Here is a 19,168-nt window from a genome sequence, read left to right on the forward strand (position 1 = left end):
GCATGCAGAAGGTCCCAGGTTCAACCCCTCACGGCATCTTCAGGCACAGCCTCTCCCAAGGGAGGCCTGAGGCAGCGGTGCAGGCTCTGTTGTCTGTACACAGCAAGCCCGTGCGTCGCCTTTACCCTCTCATCTCCCCCTTTTCTTATCTCTGTGACCTTGTCCAGTTCTTCAGCAGTGCACACATTCTTTTTCTTCCACTTCCTCCTCTTCAGAGCGTTCAGTCACCCCCTTTTTTGTTGGCAGCAGGCTTTGTGGCTCCTGAATTCCCACTCTCTGCTTCTCTTGCTGCTGCTCTTGCAAGTGAAGAGAGGCGATTCAGGGGGCCAGGCAGAGGACTGGGCCTTGTTCTTCTGCCCGGTGGTACCTTGGCAGCAGCTCTGGTTAGTGTCTTCCTTTCTGGATCCTGAGGAGCAAGAGAAAGAAGCAAAGCCTTTTACTCTTCCTGCTCTTGCTGCAGTGATGACTGCTGGAGGCAGATGGAGGAATTGTGTGTAGAACAGCGGGAGTGGATTTGGATCCATCCCCCATGCAGCGGGAGTGAAGTCTCCCCTCCTCATCTGCACCCAGAGCCGTTTGGAGCTCAGGGGTAGGCTTTAGGAAGTGGCCACAGGATGGCTTTCGTGTGAAAACGTTACATGGAGACAGCAGCATTGCTTGGATGTTCCCAAGAACTGGAGCCCCGTTTACATTTCCAGGTGTAGCAGTGTTGATATAATTGCCCGTTTGTGAGCACCAAGTGTCCCATTTGAAACAGACAGCAGACAAAGTGGCTAAGAAACATGTTTAGGACCAGGATACCTGAAAGACCGTCTTGCCCCTTGTATACCCAGCCGATCACTGCGCTCTGCAGGTGAGGAGGGCCTCCTGCAGATACCATCTCATCAGGAGGTCCGTTCTTCACAACGTAGGAAATGGACCTTTAGTGTGGTGGCACCTACCCTGTGGAATTCCCTCCCCTTAAATATTACACAGGCGCCATCTCTGTTGTCTTTTCAACACCTACTGAAGACCTTCCTTTTTCAACAAGCCTTTTAAGGAGAGACCTTATCCCAGTTTGCATCTGTGCTAGAATTGCTTTTTAAGACGTTTTAAAAACTTTTTTAAATGTGTGTTTAAGTTGTGTTGTTTAATATGTTTTTAAAGATGTCTTGTTTTAATATGTTTTACAGTGTGTTATTTTTAAGGTGTTTTAGAGTGCTTTTAGTGTTTTTGTTTGCTGCCCTGGGCTCCTTCTGGGAGGAAGGGCAGGATATAAATTTTGATGATGATGATGATAATCTTGTGTATCTAGAAGAGAAGCTCCCTCTGTTTGGCCTCTGGAGATCCCTGGGGCTCTGGTTATGCTTGGGTTGTTCCCAGATGCAGCGGCGGCTGCAGGTACAAGGGAGTGGGCAGCTGAGGTGCGCAAAGGACAGCTCTGGTGCAGCCTCTGTTGGCATTGGGAAAGGGAGATAAAGAGCCTTGCGGTGGAGCCCCAGCCGCTGCTGCTGGTGCTGGTGCTGCTGCTGGTGGTTCTTCTTCCTGGGCTCTGACCAGTGGTCCGTCCAGCCCAGTGTTGTCTCCTCTGACTGGCGGCAGCTCTGTCAGGCTAGAGGTAGAGCAGGACCTTGCCCAGCCCTTTAAAGGGAGATCCTCGCTGGGACCCTCTGCCACTGAGCCATGGGTCCTTCCCAGCTCAGCCCTTGCAGAGTTTGGAGCATGCCCTTGGGCAGAAACGAGTGGCAAGCTGTGGGGCAGGGAGGTTTGCTGCTGGGTGGGGTGGGAGGAGGCAGCGCTCCTGCTGTCCAGAATGTGCATGTGGAATGATGTAACGGGGAAGGGCCGTGGCCCAGTGGTGGAGCACCCGCTCCCTGCGCAGAAGGTGCCAGGTCCAATCCCTGGCAAGCCATCTCCAGGTCTGGCTTGGAACGTCCCCTGCCGGAATCCCTGGGGAGAGCCCCTGCCAGTCAGTGTGGGCAACCCTGAACTAGATGGCGCAGTGGCCGGACTCTGCAAGGCAGCTTCCCCTCTTCCTTATGATATTGAGCCCCACCAAGACCCCCTGCTCTGATCGCTGCCCAGGTGGCTTGCAGGCAGCGTTAGATGTGCCATAGGTGTCATGGCAGGAGCCCCAGCTGGTGAGAGTCAGGGCTGAGATTTGGTGCACCCAGAATGGCCGTTCAGTTGTAAGAGGGAGGCGAGGGGGCCCCTCTGGCCTGCTGTGAGGGCCTGCAACCGGGGGAGGGGGTCTGGGGTGGCGAGTCTTTGGTCCTCCCTCTCGGTGCTCTGCGGATCCAGCTGTGGGCTGCGAGCCTTGCTTGCTTAGGCAGTGGCTATTTTAAAACTCTCGCCTGCATGCCAGTGAATGAGCACGTGCCCGGCAGTGGCGGGTGCCACAGGGGCCTCCCCCTTCTCTTGCCAGGCTGCCAGTCCTCTGTTGGCAAGGCCCTGAGGAGGCCGGCCGGCCTTGCCGGGCCCTGCAGTCCCAAACAAAGTCTGGGGGAGTTTCCCAGAGCAGCTTGGAGGGATCGCTCTATATAAGGGTTCCCAGCCAGAAGGTGGAGGGAGGAGGAGCTGCCACAGGGAGCAAACTGCAGCTGCTCGTGGCTGGGCCTGGGAAGAAGCCCGGTTTGTCAGGCAGAGCCTCTCGGTGGGCGGGGGCTGCTGGAGCCTGGCACCTCTCTGGGCAGGTAAGAGCTCCCTCTCTGCTCTGTCCCAAGGACCTTGCTGGACCAGGACACTGCATCTTTTGGGGGCCGGCTGGCGTTTGCTCGGCAGAGAGAGGATGGCAGTCTGTCTTGGCTTGGAGGCTTTGTCTGGTGGACCTGCTGGAGGCCTTAACCCTGACATTCAAAGCATGCTTTGAGATTGGGGGGGGGGGGAGACTGTGAAGGCAGTGAGGGACAGAGAGAGAGAGAAAGAGACTCTGCAGCAAATATGGCACCCAGCCTTGGGAAGGGGATGTTGTGCAAAGCGACGTAGACCCTCACTGTTTTTTGGGAGGGAAGTCACCTCCGTTGCTTGTTTGCTTTGAGCTGATGAGACCCTTCTCTGGAAGGGGAACCAGAGTGCTCCCCAGAGCCTGTGGTCTGGCGAAGGGTTGGGCTCACTGGTGCTGTGGCTGGTTTCCCTGCTATGAAGAATTGGTGCTGAAGCTCATTTGGAACCCTAAGCTTAGATGTGCAGGGTGTGGGGAGAAAGAGCCCTCTGTACATGCCCAAAGGCCTCCTCCGTTTGTTTAGTGCTCTACTTCAGTCCTGCTGGAGTCTTTCTCTCTGCTGGTCTGCTTCCTTTTCTGGCAGAGTCCAGCCCTGTTGCTCCTTCCTGTGTCTTCTGCAGGGAAGCCGTCTCTCCCCTCCCACTTGCAGCCAGTTGTGGCACTCTCCCCTGTGGCTTCCGGCGAGTCCTTCTGGATGCCCAGCTTGGCTTGCGTGGCTCTGCTTGGAATGTCTCTTACGAGGCATCACTGAACAGACATGGCTGTTGGGCACAGAGTCTGTTCTCCCAAGAACCTTGGCTTGTGGCACATGTTTCTTCAAAGCAAGTTCCCAGTCTTGATAGTTGTGACAAATGTGAGGCCAAATTGGCTGCGTTTGTTAGAACTAAAGCGTGAACTCTGCATTGGCAGAGGAGGTGAGGCATTAGTGCCTTTTGCTGCTGCTGTTTAGGTTCATTTGAAGCCGGCACTGTGCTTATTGTTCTGCCTAATTAATTAATCAATCAATTAATTAATTAATTCGTATGTCACCTAACCCAGGCCAGTCTCTAGGCTACTTACAATCAAAATATAAAAACACAAAATGGTTGAAAACAAAGGCCATCAAAATTTAACACCACAATCAATCTGTACAACACCACCGGCCTCTGGAGAAAGCAAAGAGTTTGGTGCTGTACAGAAAATGTGGTCCTTGCTTAAAGGGCCCTAATCGTGTTCTTGTGAAGGGCAGAGGAGAGGCCAGTGACCAGTGGAGGAGTCAGGGGGCGGCAGGAGAGATTGGGCTAGGATGGGCCTTCAGAAGACCACGACTTCTCAGCCACCCAATCCACATTTCCGGACCTGCCCTCCCACCCACACACTTTCTACCTCAGATGCCTGCTAAAACGTTCCACTTGCTTTTCAGGTTTGAAGTGGAATTCGCCCCTATTTGATCTCTCTTGTCTACTTTAAATGTATCCCTTGGTTCAGAGTGGCCTGCAGTAATCTGGCCACAGTGACTCATGCCTCTTTCACCTCCCATTTAGATTACTACAATGGCCTGTACTACAGGGCTGCTCTTGAAGAGTGGGTTGTCTGGTGTGCCCTTTAAGGTCCCTCTAACGCTGGTGCTCTTGCCAACGGCGCTGGCTTCTTCTAGCCTACTTGGTTTCTGAGCCCAGTTCCAGGTGCTGGTATTCAGCCCTAAATGGTTTGGGTCTGGGGTAGCGGAAAGACCACCCCCTCCCCAAGGGGCATGTCCCAGATTTACCATTTTCATCAGAGGTCCCATTGCGTGTCCCTACCCCCGAGAGCAGCTGCGCCAGCAGGCACCCTTCAAGACAGGGCCTTTCCACGGAGCAGCTCCCAGATTGGGCCTATCTTTGCCTTGCATTAGGCAGGCTGTAGAGGCAGTTTTGTTTTGCCTGAGTGTCGATGGGTTTTAAATTCCACTTTCTGGTTTTGTTTTCATAATGGTCTTGTGCTGTTCATATCAATGTCATTTTAAAAATATTTTGCATCGTCTTGGGGGCTCTGGTGATTGGAATGGGGATTAATAAGTATTTATTGATGATGATGATAATAATTGCATTTTATGCCACCTTTCAGGAACAAAGGGCCATGTGGCAATGAGCACATCTCTCAGCTGGCCCTCTTGTCTGTCTGCTTCTCCTCCAGGTGCTGATCAAGGTGCTCTGTCAGGATCGTGGGTCTGTGGGAGCGTTGCCAGAGGAGGAAGAGTGCTATGGGAGAGGGTCTCTGCTGCTGCGGTGGCTCTCCATTTGAAAGGTCCTCTGGAACTGGTGAGTGGCCTGCAGGGTTGCAGTAGCATGCCCTATGGCAGGGTGAGCCTGCTGACCCCCTTTTGAGCAGGGGCTGGGGACCTGTGCCTCTCCCATGGACCCCAGCAGCCAGCATGGCCAGTGGTCAGGGACGATGGGAACTCCAGCTGAGCAACATCTAGAGGGCCGCAGGCAGCCACCCCCACCTTGGAGAGAGAGACTGGCAGTAGGCTTCAGTCTTATATGCCAGGAGTGGCTGTTATGATTTACTCTGCACAGCTCAAGGGTTCATTGGGTCAAGCGGCTCTCCAGTCTGGTTGTTGACCCTCTTTGGAGTCTCCTGTCACCTGCTACCTCGCCTTTCTAACTGGAGGCACCAGGCCTTGAACTAGGGGCCTTCTGCGTGCCACCAGACGCTCTCCTGCTGGAGAGTTAGGGTCCCTCCCATCATGACGCTTCACACCCAACATCCCCATCATCTCTCGGCCCTGCAGTGTAGGCATGCTAGTACTGACAAGCAGTATTTATGGGGCAAGGGCCCAGTGGCAGAGTACCTGCAGAAGGTCCCAGGCTCTGTCCAGTGGCATCTCCAGGTAGGGCTGAAGCCCTGGGGAGCGCCTGCCAGTCAGTGTCAACCAGACACAGCTAGCCTGGTGTGCCTTGCAGATGCTGTTGAGACTCCCAGGTCCCATTACCCCATCCAGCATAGCCAGTGGTCAGGAACGATGGGAACTCTAGTCCAACGGCAGCTGGAGGCTACCCCTGGGGGCAGTGCTGGGCTCGGTGGGCCAGGGGTCTGCCTTGACATGAGGGCAGCTTCCTGGCTTCCATCTTTACTTCTGTGCTCAGTTTCCTGATCTTCTGACCAAACTGTTGGTTTCACTTGGCAAAATAATGCTGTTCAAGTCCAGTGGCAAGTTATAGTTTATCATTTCCTTTCTGTGCTCAAGTACTGACCCCCAGAATTTTTTACTGTGTGGAGATGTCCAATAGGTATGACCTATGTCTATCCATATTGAATTATATCTCCAGCAAATAACCCAGGATATTAGTTTCTTTCATTTACATCCCACCCTTCTGCCCAAAGGAAGCCCAGGGAGGTGCTGATGTGGCTTAACTGTAGTGGAGTAAGATACGCCTGTGAATCGGGAGTGGGGAACCGTTGGCCCTCCAGCTGTCGCTGAACTATAACTCCCATCAGCCTCAGCAAGCATGGCCAATAGCTAGGGATGATGGGAGTTGTAGTTCAGCAACTACAACTTCTTTACTCCTGCTGTGCAAATCTTTCTTTTCTGTTTCACACTTAATTTTAATTGTCGTACCAAGTTCCAAACCCATTTTTAACTAATTGCGGAAGTATTCCTTTGAAGATATTCCCCCCATTATTTCTTGATAAGCGTTTTGGGTTCTGATAACCTTCTATATAAATTGCTTAATAATCCTTTTGACTGGGGAAATGGAACAAAGCTCTCAAAAGCCGTGTTGTCTCTCCATGGACCACACCTCTTCGACAACAGGTGAGCCATTTGGTGCACCTGACAATATTGAAATAATGGGAGTTGATAACTGACCTGCTTCCTCTGTTCCTTCTTGCAAAGTTGTTGTTACCCTTTGCCCAGGTTCACATGGCTTCTTTCCCTGGTGACCTTTTCTGTCTCTTGCCAGCTGTGCTGCTGCTGCTGAGTTGCCCTGACGGCCCACAAGGACTTTGAGGTGGCCCAGGGTCAGAGCTCGAGCCTTAGCCCGTGATGGTGGGAGCCATTCCCCGACAGCCAGGCCGCTTCTGGGGAGTGCCGGGGTGGCAGGTGTCGCCATCCAGTTACACCAGTAACCACCTGCTGCTGGAGTGGGAGAGCAGGACAGCCTGTGGGAGAAGGAGGAGGAGGAGGAGGAGGGTTCATCTGCAGAGGGGTGAGTGCTGGCTTGCTCCTCCTGTCCCTGGGCAAGCCCTCTTTGTGGGCTTCCCTTCTCCTCGTGGTGCCTTCGGCTGGCTTGCTGCCAGAAGGGCGTCAGGGTGGGCATTGCCCTGCTGGACTTCCCTGCTGTGACCTTTACCCCAGCTGCTCCTGCCCTGAACATCTTGAGCATTTGGCCGGGTTCGTCATGGGTGGGAGGGCACTGGAGGAGCGTAGCCCGGGGGGGTCCCAGCACCAGTCCCAAGGAATTTCCCCCCTGGTCTTCAGCTAAGAGCCTCCCGGGGCCGAGGAGGATGGACATAGGCCAGCTAGTGATCTGAGGCGCTCTCTGTGCCCAGGAGACGCCAAGAGGAGACCTCTGGCAGACTCCGGGGTTGGCCACTGTTGCCGTTTACAGGATGGAAGAGTCCAGGCCCTTGGCTGAAGGCGGGAGCCGCTATATGGTGCTGTAATGCTCCTCTGAAAAAGGAAGCATGTTGGCAGTGAGCACTCCCTCTGGGTCCTTCTCGGCCTGACTCTCTTTTGTGTGGGTACTGAAGCCTATTCCCAGATGGCTTACACCAGCCTTTGCCAACCTGGTGCCCACCAGATCTTTTGGACTACAATTTGCATCGGGTGTGCTGGCTGCGGCTGATGGGAGTTGTAGTCCAAAACATCGTGAGATTGGCGAAGGCTGATGTACAGTGTATACAAAGCTGGCAAGACAGGAAGGGTGTGTGTGTGTGCGGGGGAAGAGTTTGGGAACAGGATCTGGAAAAACCTGCATTGCACCAGAGGATCGGGGCTGAAGTGGGAGGGGGCGCCTTGGGCAGATGCCCCTGGAACTGAGGAGGCTTCTCACTGCCCCCCCTCCTCCTTCCAGATGCGGCCATGAAGCACGCTTCCTAGCAGGCTGCTGGTTCCAGACACCCTAACCCCGTGGCACTTTAGCGCCTGTCCCTCCACCGCCACGCCCCATGCGGCACATCAACCCTGAGCCAGGCCTCCTCCCCCAGGAGTGCAGCTCAGACACGAGCCAGCAGGAGGAGGAGGGCGAGGAGCCACACCCCTGGCGCCGGCACCATGAGGTCCTGATGGGCTGCAGCCCCCCGGAGTTGACGTGCCAGAAGGTTTACCAGGTCTCCATCTTCTCCCCGCTGGCTGGCTGCTCCCGACCTTCAGAGCAGAGGTCACCCGGGCGGCAGCCCATCAAGCGGGCCTGCCCAGAGCCCCAGCGGGCAGCTGAGGGCACGTGGGATGCCAAGAGAGGTCATTGGGAGGGTGATGACGCCATTGAAGATGGGCTCCTGGTGGATGAGCTCTCCCTGGGGGGGGCAGCCCAGCACTTCTCCCACAGCGGCCTCCGGGTGGTGGAGCATCGCCGGGAGGGTGGCCCCAGCGCCACACAGGCACCGCACACACCTTGCGACACTTTGCACACAAGAGACTGCGCCCCTGCCTTGCCGGGGGGTGGCCCCATGGACTGTGGCCCCGCCCGGAGGCAAGAGGAGAACAGGGCCCAGCAGGACAAGGGGGCTGCCAGCCAGACTTTCCTACTTGATCCTGATTTGCACAACCTTGCACATCAGTCCCAGCCGGGCCAACCGCCGCTGGTGGCCTGCGGGCACACGGTGCCTGCCACTCCACCGGCAGCTCAGGGCTCCGACACCAACGGGCTGGGGTCTGCTGAGAAGACACCAAGCGCCAGCGCCCAGCTTCCTGGAGGCGCCTGCCCAGCGAAGCGGAAGCTGCTGCCCTCGGTGGAAGGAGCGCCTGACACGGGCTCTGAGGATGAGAGCCTGCCACCAGCACGGAAGAAGAAGAGGGCCCCTCAGTGCCCCCCTGTGCCAGCCTCCTGCCGCAGCACTGATGCCAAGGGCGCCCCCTTCTGGAACCACCTGCTTCCTGCAGCCAAGGTGAGCAGGTTGCTGGCTGTGGGAGTGGGCGGGGGCAGGTGAAGAGGGCGGTGCCTCCTCTGGATAGGTGTGGGGAGGTAGGGGAAGCAGGGTGGGAGGGGAGCTTGAAACATTTTGGGGAGAAAGCCAGCCTTTTGTCATACCAAAAAGGGACTGTTAAATATTTTGTCTTGCAAGGAAGACCTAATCTAGTTCGATTCTGTCTGTTTCTCTGCAACAAGCGCCTCTTTTGTACTTGCCTGCTGATGTCAGGAGAAGTTTATTTTACATATTATATCTGAGTTGCTGAGGCTGGAGAAGCTGGAAGGTACCTAGAAATGTTAATGCTGGCATGGGGGAATTTTATTTTTCCAGCCTTCAGAATAAATGAGTTTGGCATTGCTGGTCAAATAAATGCAGCATCTGCCTTTGTTTCCCCCAAAGTGGGTAGCTGGGTGGGGAGAACCTAGCTTGCACCCCAAAAGCCTAGAATAAGCAGCTTCAGTTTACCTGGTGCTCCTCCTTTGAGGCATCCAGCGTGGTCACCTGTCTCCTTCCTGCCTAAGCTCTGCCCTGTGGGAGAGTAGGAAATGCACTCTGCAGAGGTTCAGATGAACCCTATCTCCATGTTTCTTCCTGTATACCAAGGAGCAGGGGTTCTCTTCACTCTTGACTCCTCAGCAGCTGGAGGACAGCTGTGGCCCCCTCTCCCATGCCTGTCCCTTCCCAAGCTCCACGTCCATTTCTCTTCTCCATGCCAGGGAGGGCACTGCCTGGTCACGGAGCATGTGATCTGCCTGCCTCCCTCCCTGGAATAGCCCAGTTGCATGGACGCTCTGCGGCTGGGCCTCTGGCCGGCATCTGTCCAGGTTTCAGCTTTGCTCCGTGGCCCCAGCCGTGGCCGAGGCTCCTGCAGTCCCAGCGGCTGCTGTAGCATGGGATGCTGTTGAGTCCTGCCTCTAGCAGGTGGGTGGGGCTCAGTTGGTGGTGTCTTGTGGGCAGTGGCCGGCCACGGACATCCTGGCGATGCTGTGGGGGGGGGCAGGATCCCACCGTCCTCTTGTGCTTTGGCTTGGAGGGCATACTTGGGAGTCTCAGGCAGGTGCCTGGAGGAGAGGGAGCCGGCCAGATACTCTCACAGAAGTTGCTTCTGCCCCCCTTTTTCTTGCCTGCCTGCTCCCAGGGTGGGGGCATTTCCTGGGCTGTGCTCCTGCCCAGCTGTGCTTGTAGGGCATGGATGGGCATGTGGTTGTGTGGGCGGGGCTGGAGGTTGCCTTTTAGAGGGGCCGGCTGTGTGCTTGGAGGGTGCAGGCTCTGATCTCCCTCTTCGTGTTCCTCCTCCCTTGTTCCTCCTCTGATCCTGCCAGGGCTCAGGAAACAGCAGCGCTGCCAGCTGCCCCCTGAAGACCGGGCTGCGGCTCAAACAGTAAGTGGCCGCCTTGAGGCTTCTGCCCTTGGTCAGTCAGCGAACCACAGGCAGCTCCCAGAGCCATGGGGGCTCTGAGGACCAGAGGGTGCCGCTGCCGGCCCTTCCCTGTTTGCGGGGCATGGGGGGAGCGGGGCGTGGGCCGATGGCCTTGCTCCGTGCCGTGGGCTCTCCATCCCATGGCTGTCTCCTGTCACAATGGCGGGCAGCAGCCCTCCTGGTCTCTGCTTCCGAGGAGGCGCTGCCCAGCCCCATTGCCTGAGATCCTGCCAGGGAGGAGACTTGGATGGGCAGGTGTGGATTTGGGGGCATCCACTAGGACTGACTGCCCCCCCCACACCTTCTGCCCCTGACAGGAGACATCTCCACAGCAGCCTGCGCAGGAGTCTGGTGGGCAGCAGGCTCTCCACCACCCCCTGGGCCACAACCTCCACCAGCCGTGCCCTGCTGGGGAATTTTGAGGTAATGGAGTTGCCTTGAGCTGGGCTGGGGGTGTCAGGTGGGAGGAAGCGTTTCCTGTTGGACTCCCAGAAGGCGTCTCTGGGGAAACGGAAGAAAGCCGAGAGGCGTCTCTTCCCTAGGGAGACGGATGCTGCCTTCCCTTTGTTCTGGTGGGCAACTCCTCTTTCACAGCAGGGGCCCTGGAGCAAGGGCTGAACGGCCAGCAAATGTTGGCTCCTGCAAGGGCTGAGCTGGAAGCAAAGGGCACACGAGTTCTCTCACTCCCCCCCCCCCACGAATCCTGTGTCAAGAACAGTAGAGGGTTCGGCCTGGCACTGTCCTTTTCACCCACCTCCAGTGCCCACTGTGCTACCCAGCCAAAGGGCTCCTGGACCCCTTCCTGCTCTGCACAGGAGAGTGCCTGTGGGGGAGGCCTTTGCCAGAGTGCTCAAGAACCCTTTGCCTGAGGCTTGACCTACAGCTGAGGCACATGACAAAAGAGGGATCTGGGGGGCCTTCCTGGAGGCTAGACGGGAGGCCCCTGGGGTGCCTTTTGGATGCTGGGAGACCTCCCTCTGGTTGCCACTGTCTGTTCCTCCCTCCGCAGGAATCCATCCTGAAGGGGCGCTTCCCACCGTCTGGCCGGATCGAAGGTTTCACTGCAGAGATTGGGGCCAGTGGCTCCTACTGCCCTCAGCATGCCACCCTACCTGTGGAAGTCACCTATTTCGATATAGCAGAGCACAGCGCCCCCTCGCCCTTCCTGGTAAGCGGCTCACACTGAAGGGATGATGGAGGAGGAAGGCGTGTGCGCGCATGCGCTCTTAATCCCCGTGGAGTGCATGGTGGGGTGGGGAATGATTAGAATTTGCTTTGGGACAAGGGTGAGCAGCGGCCCTCAGACCTGCAGGGCTGAGTTGATCTGGGCGCAGTCTGTGATGTGGAACCCCCAAGATCTTTCAGTGGGGGGGGCACAGCTGTTGCTCCCACTGGCACTGTGACCTGGGTTAGAGAGGGGTTTAGTGAGACCAGCGTTCCTGCCTTGGCTGAACTCGCTGTAGAACGCACTGCATTGAATGTAGCCGGTGGATTGCTGTTTCCGACGCCCACAGCATTCCCTGGGTTTGTCGCTCCCCAAGCTACAAAGTGATGTGTAATTGGCTGCCGTAATCTGGGCAGCCTCCCTGGATGCTCTCTTCCCACTCCTTCCACTGCGCCCCTCCTGCCCCCCAATCAAGAGTCCCCTCCAGCCTTGCCTCCTGGTTCATCTGCCTCTCTCTCTGCTCTAGGGAGTCATTGATTTGGAAGCCTTGGGCAAGAAGGGCTACAGTATTCCCAAAACAGGCACCATCCAAGTGGTGAGTTGTGGGAGGGAGGGAGGGTGCTTCAGCTTGAGGCTGGCAGGTGGGCAGTTTGGGGCTTGGATCCTGTGTGTGTGAGAGAGAGAGTGACAGTGTGAGAGAGTGTGAGTGGGAGAGGGAGTGTGTGGGAGAGGGAGAGGGAGAGAAGGGAGGTAATGGCTGTGCTGACCCAGGATTTGGGTGGGGCCTCCAGAGACCCCTTGCAATGCCTCCCTCCATTGCGGGAAGCCCATGGGAGCGGTCCTCCCTTCGGCCCCAATGACTAACTCCCTCTGCTGTTCCAGACCTTATTCAACCCCAACAAGACAGTAGTGAAGATGTTCCTGGTGACCTACGACCTCCATGACATGCCAGCCAACCACATCACCTTCCTGCGCCATCGTATCTTCCTGGTGCCCGTTGGTGAGGAGCCCGGCCCCAGCCCGGCCCCCGGGGAGCTGCCCAGGAGGGTGCTCTGTTACCTGATGCACCTGAGGTAAGGACGATGGAAGGAAGGAGCATAAGGATGTGCTGACTTAAAAAATCATGCTGGCGCTGGCTCCCTGGGGTGCCCAGGCACGTCCTTGGCCACCCTGCTCCCACTGTTACAGGATTTTGGCCGGACTTGGAGAGAACACCCCACTAAGCCACTGCTGTGCCTGGACATTTTTAAGATAATTTGTGCAATTAGTAAGAATCCTTCTTTTAAAAAAAGGAAAGGAAATTTGCGTGCTTTTGGGTCCTGAATTTATTTGTGCCCTCTATCACGTCCCTCATTTGCATGGCATGCTCCCTCCAATTGCCTTGGGTGGGGGGAGGCTGCTCCCCACAGCACCCACATGGTGCCTGTCTTGGAAACCATCTGGTGCAATGGCAGCCATCTTGACTTCAGCCAGTCCTGGCATCCTCTAGCGCACAATTTTGTGGCTCTTTTTCCTTAAAAGATTGCAAGGAAATAGCAGCCATTTCAAATATGTCTGGATTCATCATGGGAGAGCCATGCAATCTCTCCCTTTCAGGAACAAAAGGTTTGCCCTGCGGGTCTGGCCTTGGCACTCCCTACAGCCTGGGCCAAGCACCTTTTATTTTTGAGAGCTGGGTCTGGCCCATGCCCCTGGGCTCTGATCCGATTGGAGGATCTGGTACTGTCCTGTCTACAGGCCACCCCCGGGCTCACCCCCCGGCGGGCAAAGTACTGTAGGTCAGTTGCAGAGCATCTGCGTGCTCACAGAAAGGCCCAGGTTCAATCCTCCGTGGCATCTCAAGGCAGGGCGGGGAGGAGAGCCCTTGCCTGAAACCTCGCAGAGCCTCTGTCAGGCACCACGGAGAACCCTGAGCGAGATGGACAAAGGGCTGACTAGGTGCAAGGCGGCTTCCACAGTTGCCGTGTGTTTTCCACCCATTTTGTCCCAGAATGATCTCTGAACGATACTGCCTCCATTCGCAGGTTCCAGAGCTCCAAGTCGGGGAAGATTTACCTGCATGACAACATCCGGCTGCTCTTCTCGCGCAAGTCGATTGAGATAGACTCGGGGATCCCCTATGAACTGAAGTCCTTCACAGAACTCCCACGCAACCCTCGTTACTCTCCACGGGCCTGAGGGAGGGAGGGTGGCTGGATGGGGGAGAGCCGCACGTGGAGCCACCAGCACTTTGCCGGATGAAGAAAGGAGCCAGAGAGAACCGGGGGCTGGGCTGGAGGGAGGCCGCCGTCCCTGCAAAGGCTGAGCTGTGTGTGTTGCGTGTTGTCAGTGCTTGGTCTGGAGAAAGGCCTGCGCCCAGCCCGGGCCACAAATGCAAAGCGTCTCAAGCTCTACTTCTGGTGCCCTGTGCCATTGTGCGGGGGCCAAGAGGGTACCGGAGAAGGGGCGGGGGGCTGCTACCTGGGGGAAGGGGGCTCTGATGTCAGGATTTGGGGCCACCTGAGTTAAGGGGAGGGTGATATATAGGTTGAAAGTGGGGAGCAATGAAAGGTCTTGGGGGGGAAGAGTAAAGAGACTGATTGCAGCCTTGACATGCAGAGTAGAGCCCCGCATGTAGGCTGACATCTGGGCTGGAAAGCTCAGGTTGTTGCATGAGTTGCTGATGTATTTGGGGAGTTGAGGCCTCAAAGCCTCGCCTGTCCAAGCTTATTGTGATGCCTCTTGAGGAGAGGAAAAGGCCCGTGGAGGCCCGTGTGTGCCAGGGAGCAAGAGGGTAGCCCCGTGCTTGCTTGTAGCTGCAGCTTTCCTGGGTCTGGCGCACGGAGGGAGGGTGCCTCCTTCCCCCAGATGCTGGGCTCGTGTTCCTCTGCTTCCACGTGGCCACCCTCTCGCATTCACCCACCCCGTCTTCTGCCAGCCGGGCGAGACCTGAGGCCAGTCCCCTTGAGGCCTGAGGTGCAGCTGGCCCAGGTGGCCCACGGCTGCAGCACAGGCAGGGAACCCAGATGCAGCGCGATTCAAGGCATTGCCGGGGAAGGGCCCTGCTCCCCATGCTGCTGCGGTCCCAAGAGGGGGGACACAGAAGGCTCGTCTTGGCAGGGGGGTTTTTTGGGGGGGGGTTTCCTGAATGGCTGAACGAGTGTCGCTGCTGTGACTCAAAGCCTTGAATCGAGATCATTGCCCCCTTTCCCCACCTCAGGTTGAAGAGGTAAATGGTGCCAAACTAGATGATGTTGCCATGGATGGGGGGAGGGAACGTGAGCAGAGTTGAGGTTGGTTTGGGACTCTTGCATGGTGGTTTCCCTGTATTATTTTGTTTTTAAAAAAACAAGTTTCTTGGGGGTCATAAATGCTGCCTTTGCAATCACCCTAAGGTCTGTGTGACTCTTCCCCATTTCAGAGGGGGATGGGGGATGCAGGGGCAATTTGCACCATTTCAGAAAGAAGAGAGGCATTCTTGCTTCCGTGAAGGATTTTGGCCTGGCTACCACAGCCTTTGAGGAGGAGGGGTGTCAATTCCTCCACCCTCCCTTCTGAACTGCCCCATTCTCCCTGGACCTTTTTGGTTTGAGTTGCATCTCCTCCCACATCCTTCTCCCAGGATGCAGCAGTGATGGGGAGAGGAGAGGTGCAACAATTGTAGACACTTGAAAATATTTATATTTTAAAAAAAGACAGAAAGAACTGTACCTGATACTTTCTCTCTTTTTTTGAAAAGAAAATTCTATAAATGTGTGTTTGGAAATGGTGTGTGTCTTCATTTGTATTTGCGGTACTTTCTGACTTCCATTTAATGTTGAGGTGATCCCTGCAAAAGCAGGCTGTGCCTCCAGGCTGAAGAGCTCCCAGATTTAGACCCAGCTGGCCCTCAGAGACTGTGCAGCAACCTGGTTGAGAGTCAGGTGCTGACCCATTGCTGTCCGAGTAATCCCAGCCCAGTTGCCGCTGAATAGAAGACGTCAGTTCCCAAGTTAATTCGACAGGACAATTCTTCCTATTTGCATCTGGATACAGGTCCTCTTTACCGTCAGGAGGTCCTTTTATATCAGAGCCTGAGAGCAGCCGTGCTGGATCCAGGCATGGTGGTCTTTCTAGTCCAACATCCTGCTTCCTACAGTGGCCAACCAGATGCCCATAGGAAGCTTGCAATTAGTTTATAAATGGTATTCATAGTTTATAAATGGGCTCCTGCTGGGAGGAAGGGCGGGATATAAATCAATCAATGAAACAATAATATTCAGAGGTAGACTTCCTCTGTCCATGGACATCTACCTAGCTAATAGCTATAGCTAGCTCTCTGTTGGTCCCCATATTGAAACTGGATGTGCACTCTCTTCGTGCATTCATAAAGCTCAATCTACGTATTTTCTTGATTACCCACCAGCCTTGTCCCCACCCCTGCTTCCTAGGCAATGGCAGAGCTGCTGGTCAGCTGGATCAGGGGCTGCCATTGCACTTTCCCTGATGTCGCTGCCCATACACAGTGGTCTACACTGCAATCCTGGCATCAGCCACGGCTCTACAAATGGCCCAGCCTATAATGTCCCGGGCAGGGGGCAGGGAGAAAGAAGGAAGATATTGGGCTGTACTAGCCACAGGTAGCTGAAAAATAAGAAGGGAAGAACACAGTCTTCTCTGTACTGCCCAGTCTCCACTATATCAAAATTCATCCATTTCTTTCTTTTTTAAAACATTTTTTTTCAATTTCTTAAGTGTAAAAATCAAATTATTCAAAGAAATATAGATACCCACTACAAAGTACTAACGTATATAACTTATACAATCAAAGCATGTCTACATATATAAATAAGAGGAAAAAAAGACCAAAACAAGAAGAAAAATTATAATAAAAAGGGGTTCAAAAATCGGAGGATAATTGAGATTAATGTAAACTTTAAAAGGCATAGAACGTAACACACCAAACCTCTAAACAGAAGCTTAGGAATCTACCACCTTTGGTAGAATGGTTTAGCCAAAGTAAATTCCAGGTACTACCCAGAGACATCCTTCCATAAAGAGGCATGAGTCAGTAGCGGACAGAAATTATGCCCCCCCCCCACTTCTACATAGATCATAAACCACTTAATATGAAAATTACCTTATTTATTTGGGTCCTGCCTCACCAGCCTTTGTTGTGTTAATTTTTCCATCAAAGCTATGTTCCAAATTTGAGAATACCATAAATCCATTAATTTGCAGTCAATCTTTCTCCAATTGTGAGCAATTACAATTCTTGCTGCCACAACTAAAGTAACTATTAAATCCTCAGAGTGCAGTGATAAATTATCTTCTTGGAGAACAGACAGAAGAACCGTAAGAGGGCCAGGAGTAATGTTCTGCCCTGAAATCAACCCAATCTCATGAAACACTTTTTTCCAAAATGTCTGAACAGCAGTACACATCCACCACAAGCACTCCACACTCCCTCCACCACATTGGTATAGCATTATTATTCTCAAGTACACTGATGTGGATATAGTTTATCCTGAATTTGTTTTAAAGTAACTCCATAAATAAGTCACATAATGTGTAAAAACCCCTTCGCCTCCCAACATTCAAAGTCATAGCTTATTCTGATATTAAAATAGTGGATGATGAAGAAATGGAATAAAAGGAGTTGGCTGAGAAATCAAACTCTTTCACCACAACCTTCAGACAGACAAGTCTGCTAATAGAAAGGGGTTATCTAGAAAATGAAGGTATTTTTCCTTATACGCCATAAAAGGTAAAGATCTAAGTTTGGATTCCCAGCAAGTCAGATATTGCATAGGCAACCATGAACAGTCGAGTACTGGCAACAAATTTTTCAAATGATTTGCATCATGACAATTTCAGATTTGGTATTCCTACATGCCCCCCTCGTGCTGTCCTCATGCTGAATAGAAAAATGAAGTCTAGGCCTTTTCCCTTGAATGAATGAATCTCAATAGCAGATTTTGCCAACTCCTTAATTTCTGAGTGGTGACAATCTGAATCGTCCTAAAGAGAAACACTAACTTTGGAAGAACCATCATTTTCACCACTGTAACTCAACCCATCCATGGAAGAGTTAAGCATTTCCAATCAAGAAACAATTTTCTTATGTTTTTTATGAAAGGAGTGTAATTGAGAGATTCCATTTTGCTTATCTTTATAGGAATGAAAACCCCAAGATATCTTAAGTGCAGAAATGTAAACTTTTATATGAGTTTTCCGTTGTAGAAATGCTTGTAATTTTGGAGCCAAATTAAAACACATTTCTGATTTATCAAAATTAATTTGTAAGCCACCCCGAAGTCCATATTGGTTTATAATCTCGATTTACCTGGGAATAGCCTGCAAAGGGTTCATCGGCAGAACAGCACCATTATCTGCAAAGAGATTTAACAAATGCAACATTCCCTGTTAAGTATAATCCCTTAATAACTTCATCTGCCCTCAATAGTTGGGCCACTGGCTCCATTGCCAAGGCAATGTGTAAGGGTGATAGTGGGCAGTCTGTTTTGTGCCTCTGCCAATATCAAACCTCCAAGAATCCATTTACTTGAACACACCCTCTGGAACCCTAGAATCCTAGAGTTGGAAGGGGCCTTGGAGGCCATCAAGTCCAACCCCCTGCTCACAGCAGGAAATCCACAGCTAGAGCATCTCCCGCAGATAGCTGTCCAGCCTCTGCTTGAAGACATCCAGCGAAGGGGATCCCACCACCTCCCTAGGCAGTCGGTTCCATTGCCGAACTGCCCTTACTGTCAAGAAGTTCCTTCTAATGTCCAATCTGAATCTACGCTCCTGCAACTTAAAACCATTAGACCTAGTCCTACCCTCTGGGGCAGCGGAGAACAAATCTGTACCCTCCTCTATGTGACAGCCCTTCAGGTACTTCACCCCTCAGCCTTCTCTTCACCAGACTGAACATGCCAAGTTCCTTCAACCTTTCCTCATAAGACTTGTTCTCCATACCGGCTATCATCCTCGTCGCCCTCTTCTGAACCCGCTCTAGTCTATATCTTTCTTAAAATGAGGCGCCCAGAACTGAACGCAGTATTCCAGATGAGGCCTGACCAATGCAGAATATAGTGGGACTATTACTTCCCTCGACCTGGAAACTATAGCTCTGTTTATGCATCCCAAAACCGTGTTTGCCTTTTTTGCCGCAGCATCACACTGCTGGGTCATGTTCAACTTGCGATCCACTACAATTCCAAGGTCCTTCTCACACGCACTACTGCTAAGCCGGGTATTTCCCATCCTGTACCCCTGCATTTTGTTTTTGTGGCCTAAATGCAGGATCTTGCATTTGTCTTTATTGAATTTCATTTTATTAATTTCAGCCCAATTTTCTAGTCTATCCAGGTCCCTTTGGATTTTATTCCTGTCTTCCATTGTGTTAGCTATTCCTCCCAGTTTCGTATCATCCGCAAACTTCATAAGGCTTCCCTCCACCCCGTCATGTAAGTCATTGATAAAAATGTTGAAGAGTATAAGAACATAAGAAGAGCCTGCTGGATCAGGCCAGTGGCCCATCTAGTCCAGCATCCTGTTCTCACAGTGGCCAACCAGGTGCCTGGGGGAAGCCCGCAAGCAGGACCCGAGTGCAAGAACACTCTCCCCTCCTGAGGCTTCCGGCAACTGGTTTTCAGAAGCATGCTGCCTCTGACTAGGGTGGCACAGCACAGCCATCACGGCTAGTAGCCATTGATAGCCCTGTCCTCCATGAATTTGTCTAATCTTCTTTTAAAGCCATCCAAGCTGGTGGCCATTACTGCATCTTGTGGGAGCAAATTCCATAGTTTAACTATGCGCTGAGTAA

At 53.4% G+C, this 19,168-nt stretch overlaps 1 protein-coding gene across 7 annotated transcripts in view; it reads left to right on the forward strand.

Moving 5' to 3' along the window:
- ATOSB (atos homolog B) overlaps positions 1–15,124 on the forward strand; it is a 45,575-nt gene extending 30,451 nt beyond the window's left edge. For 6 of the 7 annotated variants that reach the window (XM_061612861.1, XM_061612842.1, XM_061612851.1 and 3 more), the window contains 9 exons: positions 4,856–4,980; positions 6,625–6,870; positions 7,738–8,770; positions 10,117–10,175; positions 10,532–10,637; positions 11,224–11,382; positions 11,906–11,974; positions 12,262–12,452; positions 13,404–15,124. In XM_061612861.1, coding sequence (XP_061468845.1) covers positions 7,832–8,770; positions 10,117–10,175; positions 10,532–10,637; positions 11,224–11,382; positions 11,906–11,974; positions 12,262–12,452; positions 13,404–13,557 — 1,677 coding nt within the window. In that variant the 5' untranslated portion in view covers positions 4,856–4,980; positions 6,625–6,870; positions 7,738–7,831 and the 3' untranslated portion in view covers positions 13,558–15,124. Of the gene's footprint in view, positions 1–2,591; positions 2,673–4,855; positions 4,981–6,624; positions 6,871–7,737; positions 8,771–10,116; positions 10,176–10,531; positions 10,638–11,223; positions 11,383–11,905; positions 11,975–12,261; positions 12,453–13,403 lie in introns of those variants that run through there. The other variant, XM_061612855.1, reaches the window with a different exon arrangement.
- Positions 15,125–19,168: the final 4,044 nt, after the last annotated feature.

This window comes from Rhineura floridana, chromosome 1 (assembly GCF_030035675.1).
Source record: "Rhineura floridana isolate rRhiFlo1 chromosome 1, rRhiFlo1.hap2, whole genome shotgun sequence".
Classification (NCBI taxonomy): Eukaryota; Metazoa; Chordata; class Lepidosauria; order Squamata; family Rhineuridae; genus Rhineura; species Rhineura floridana.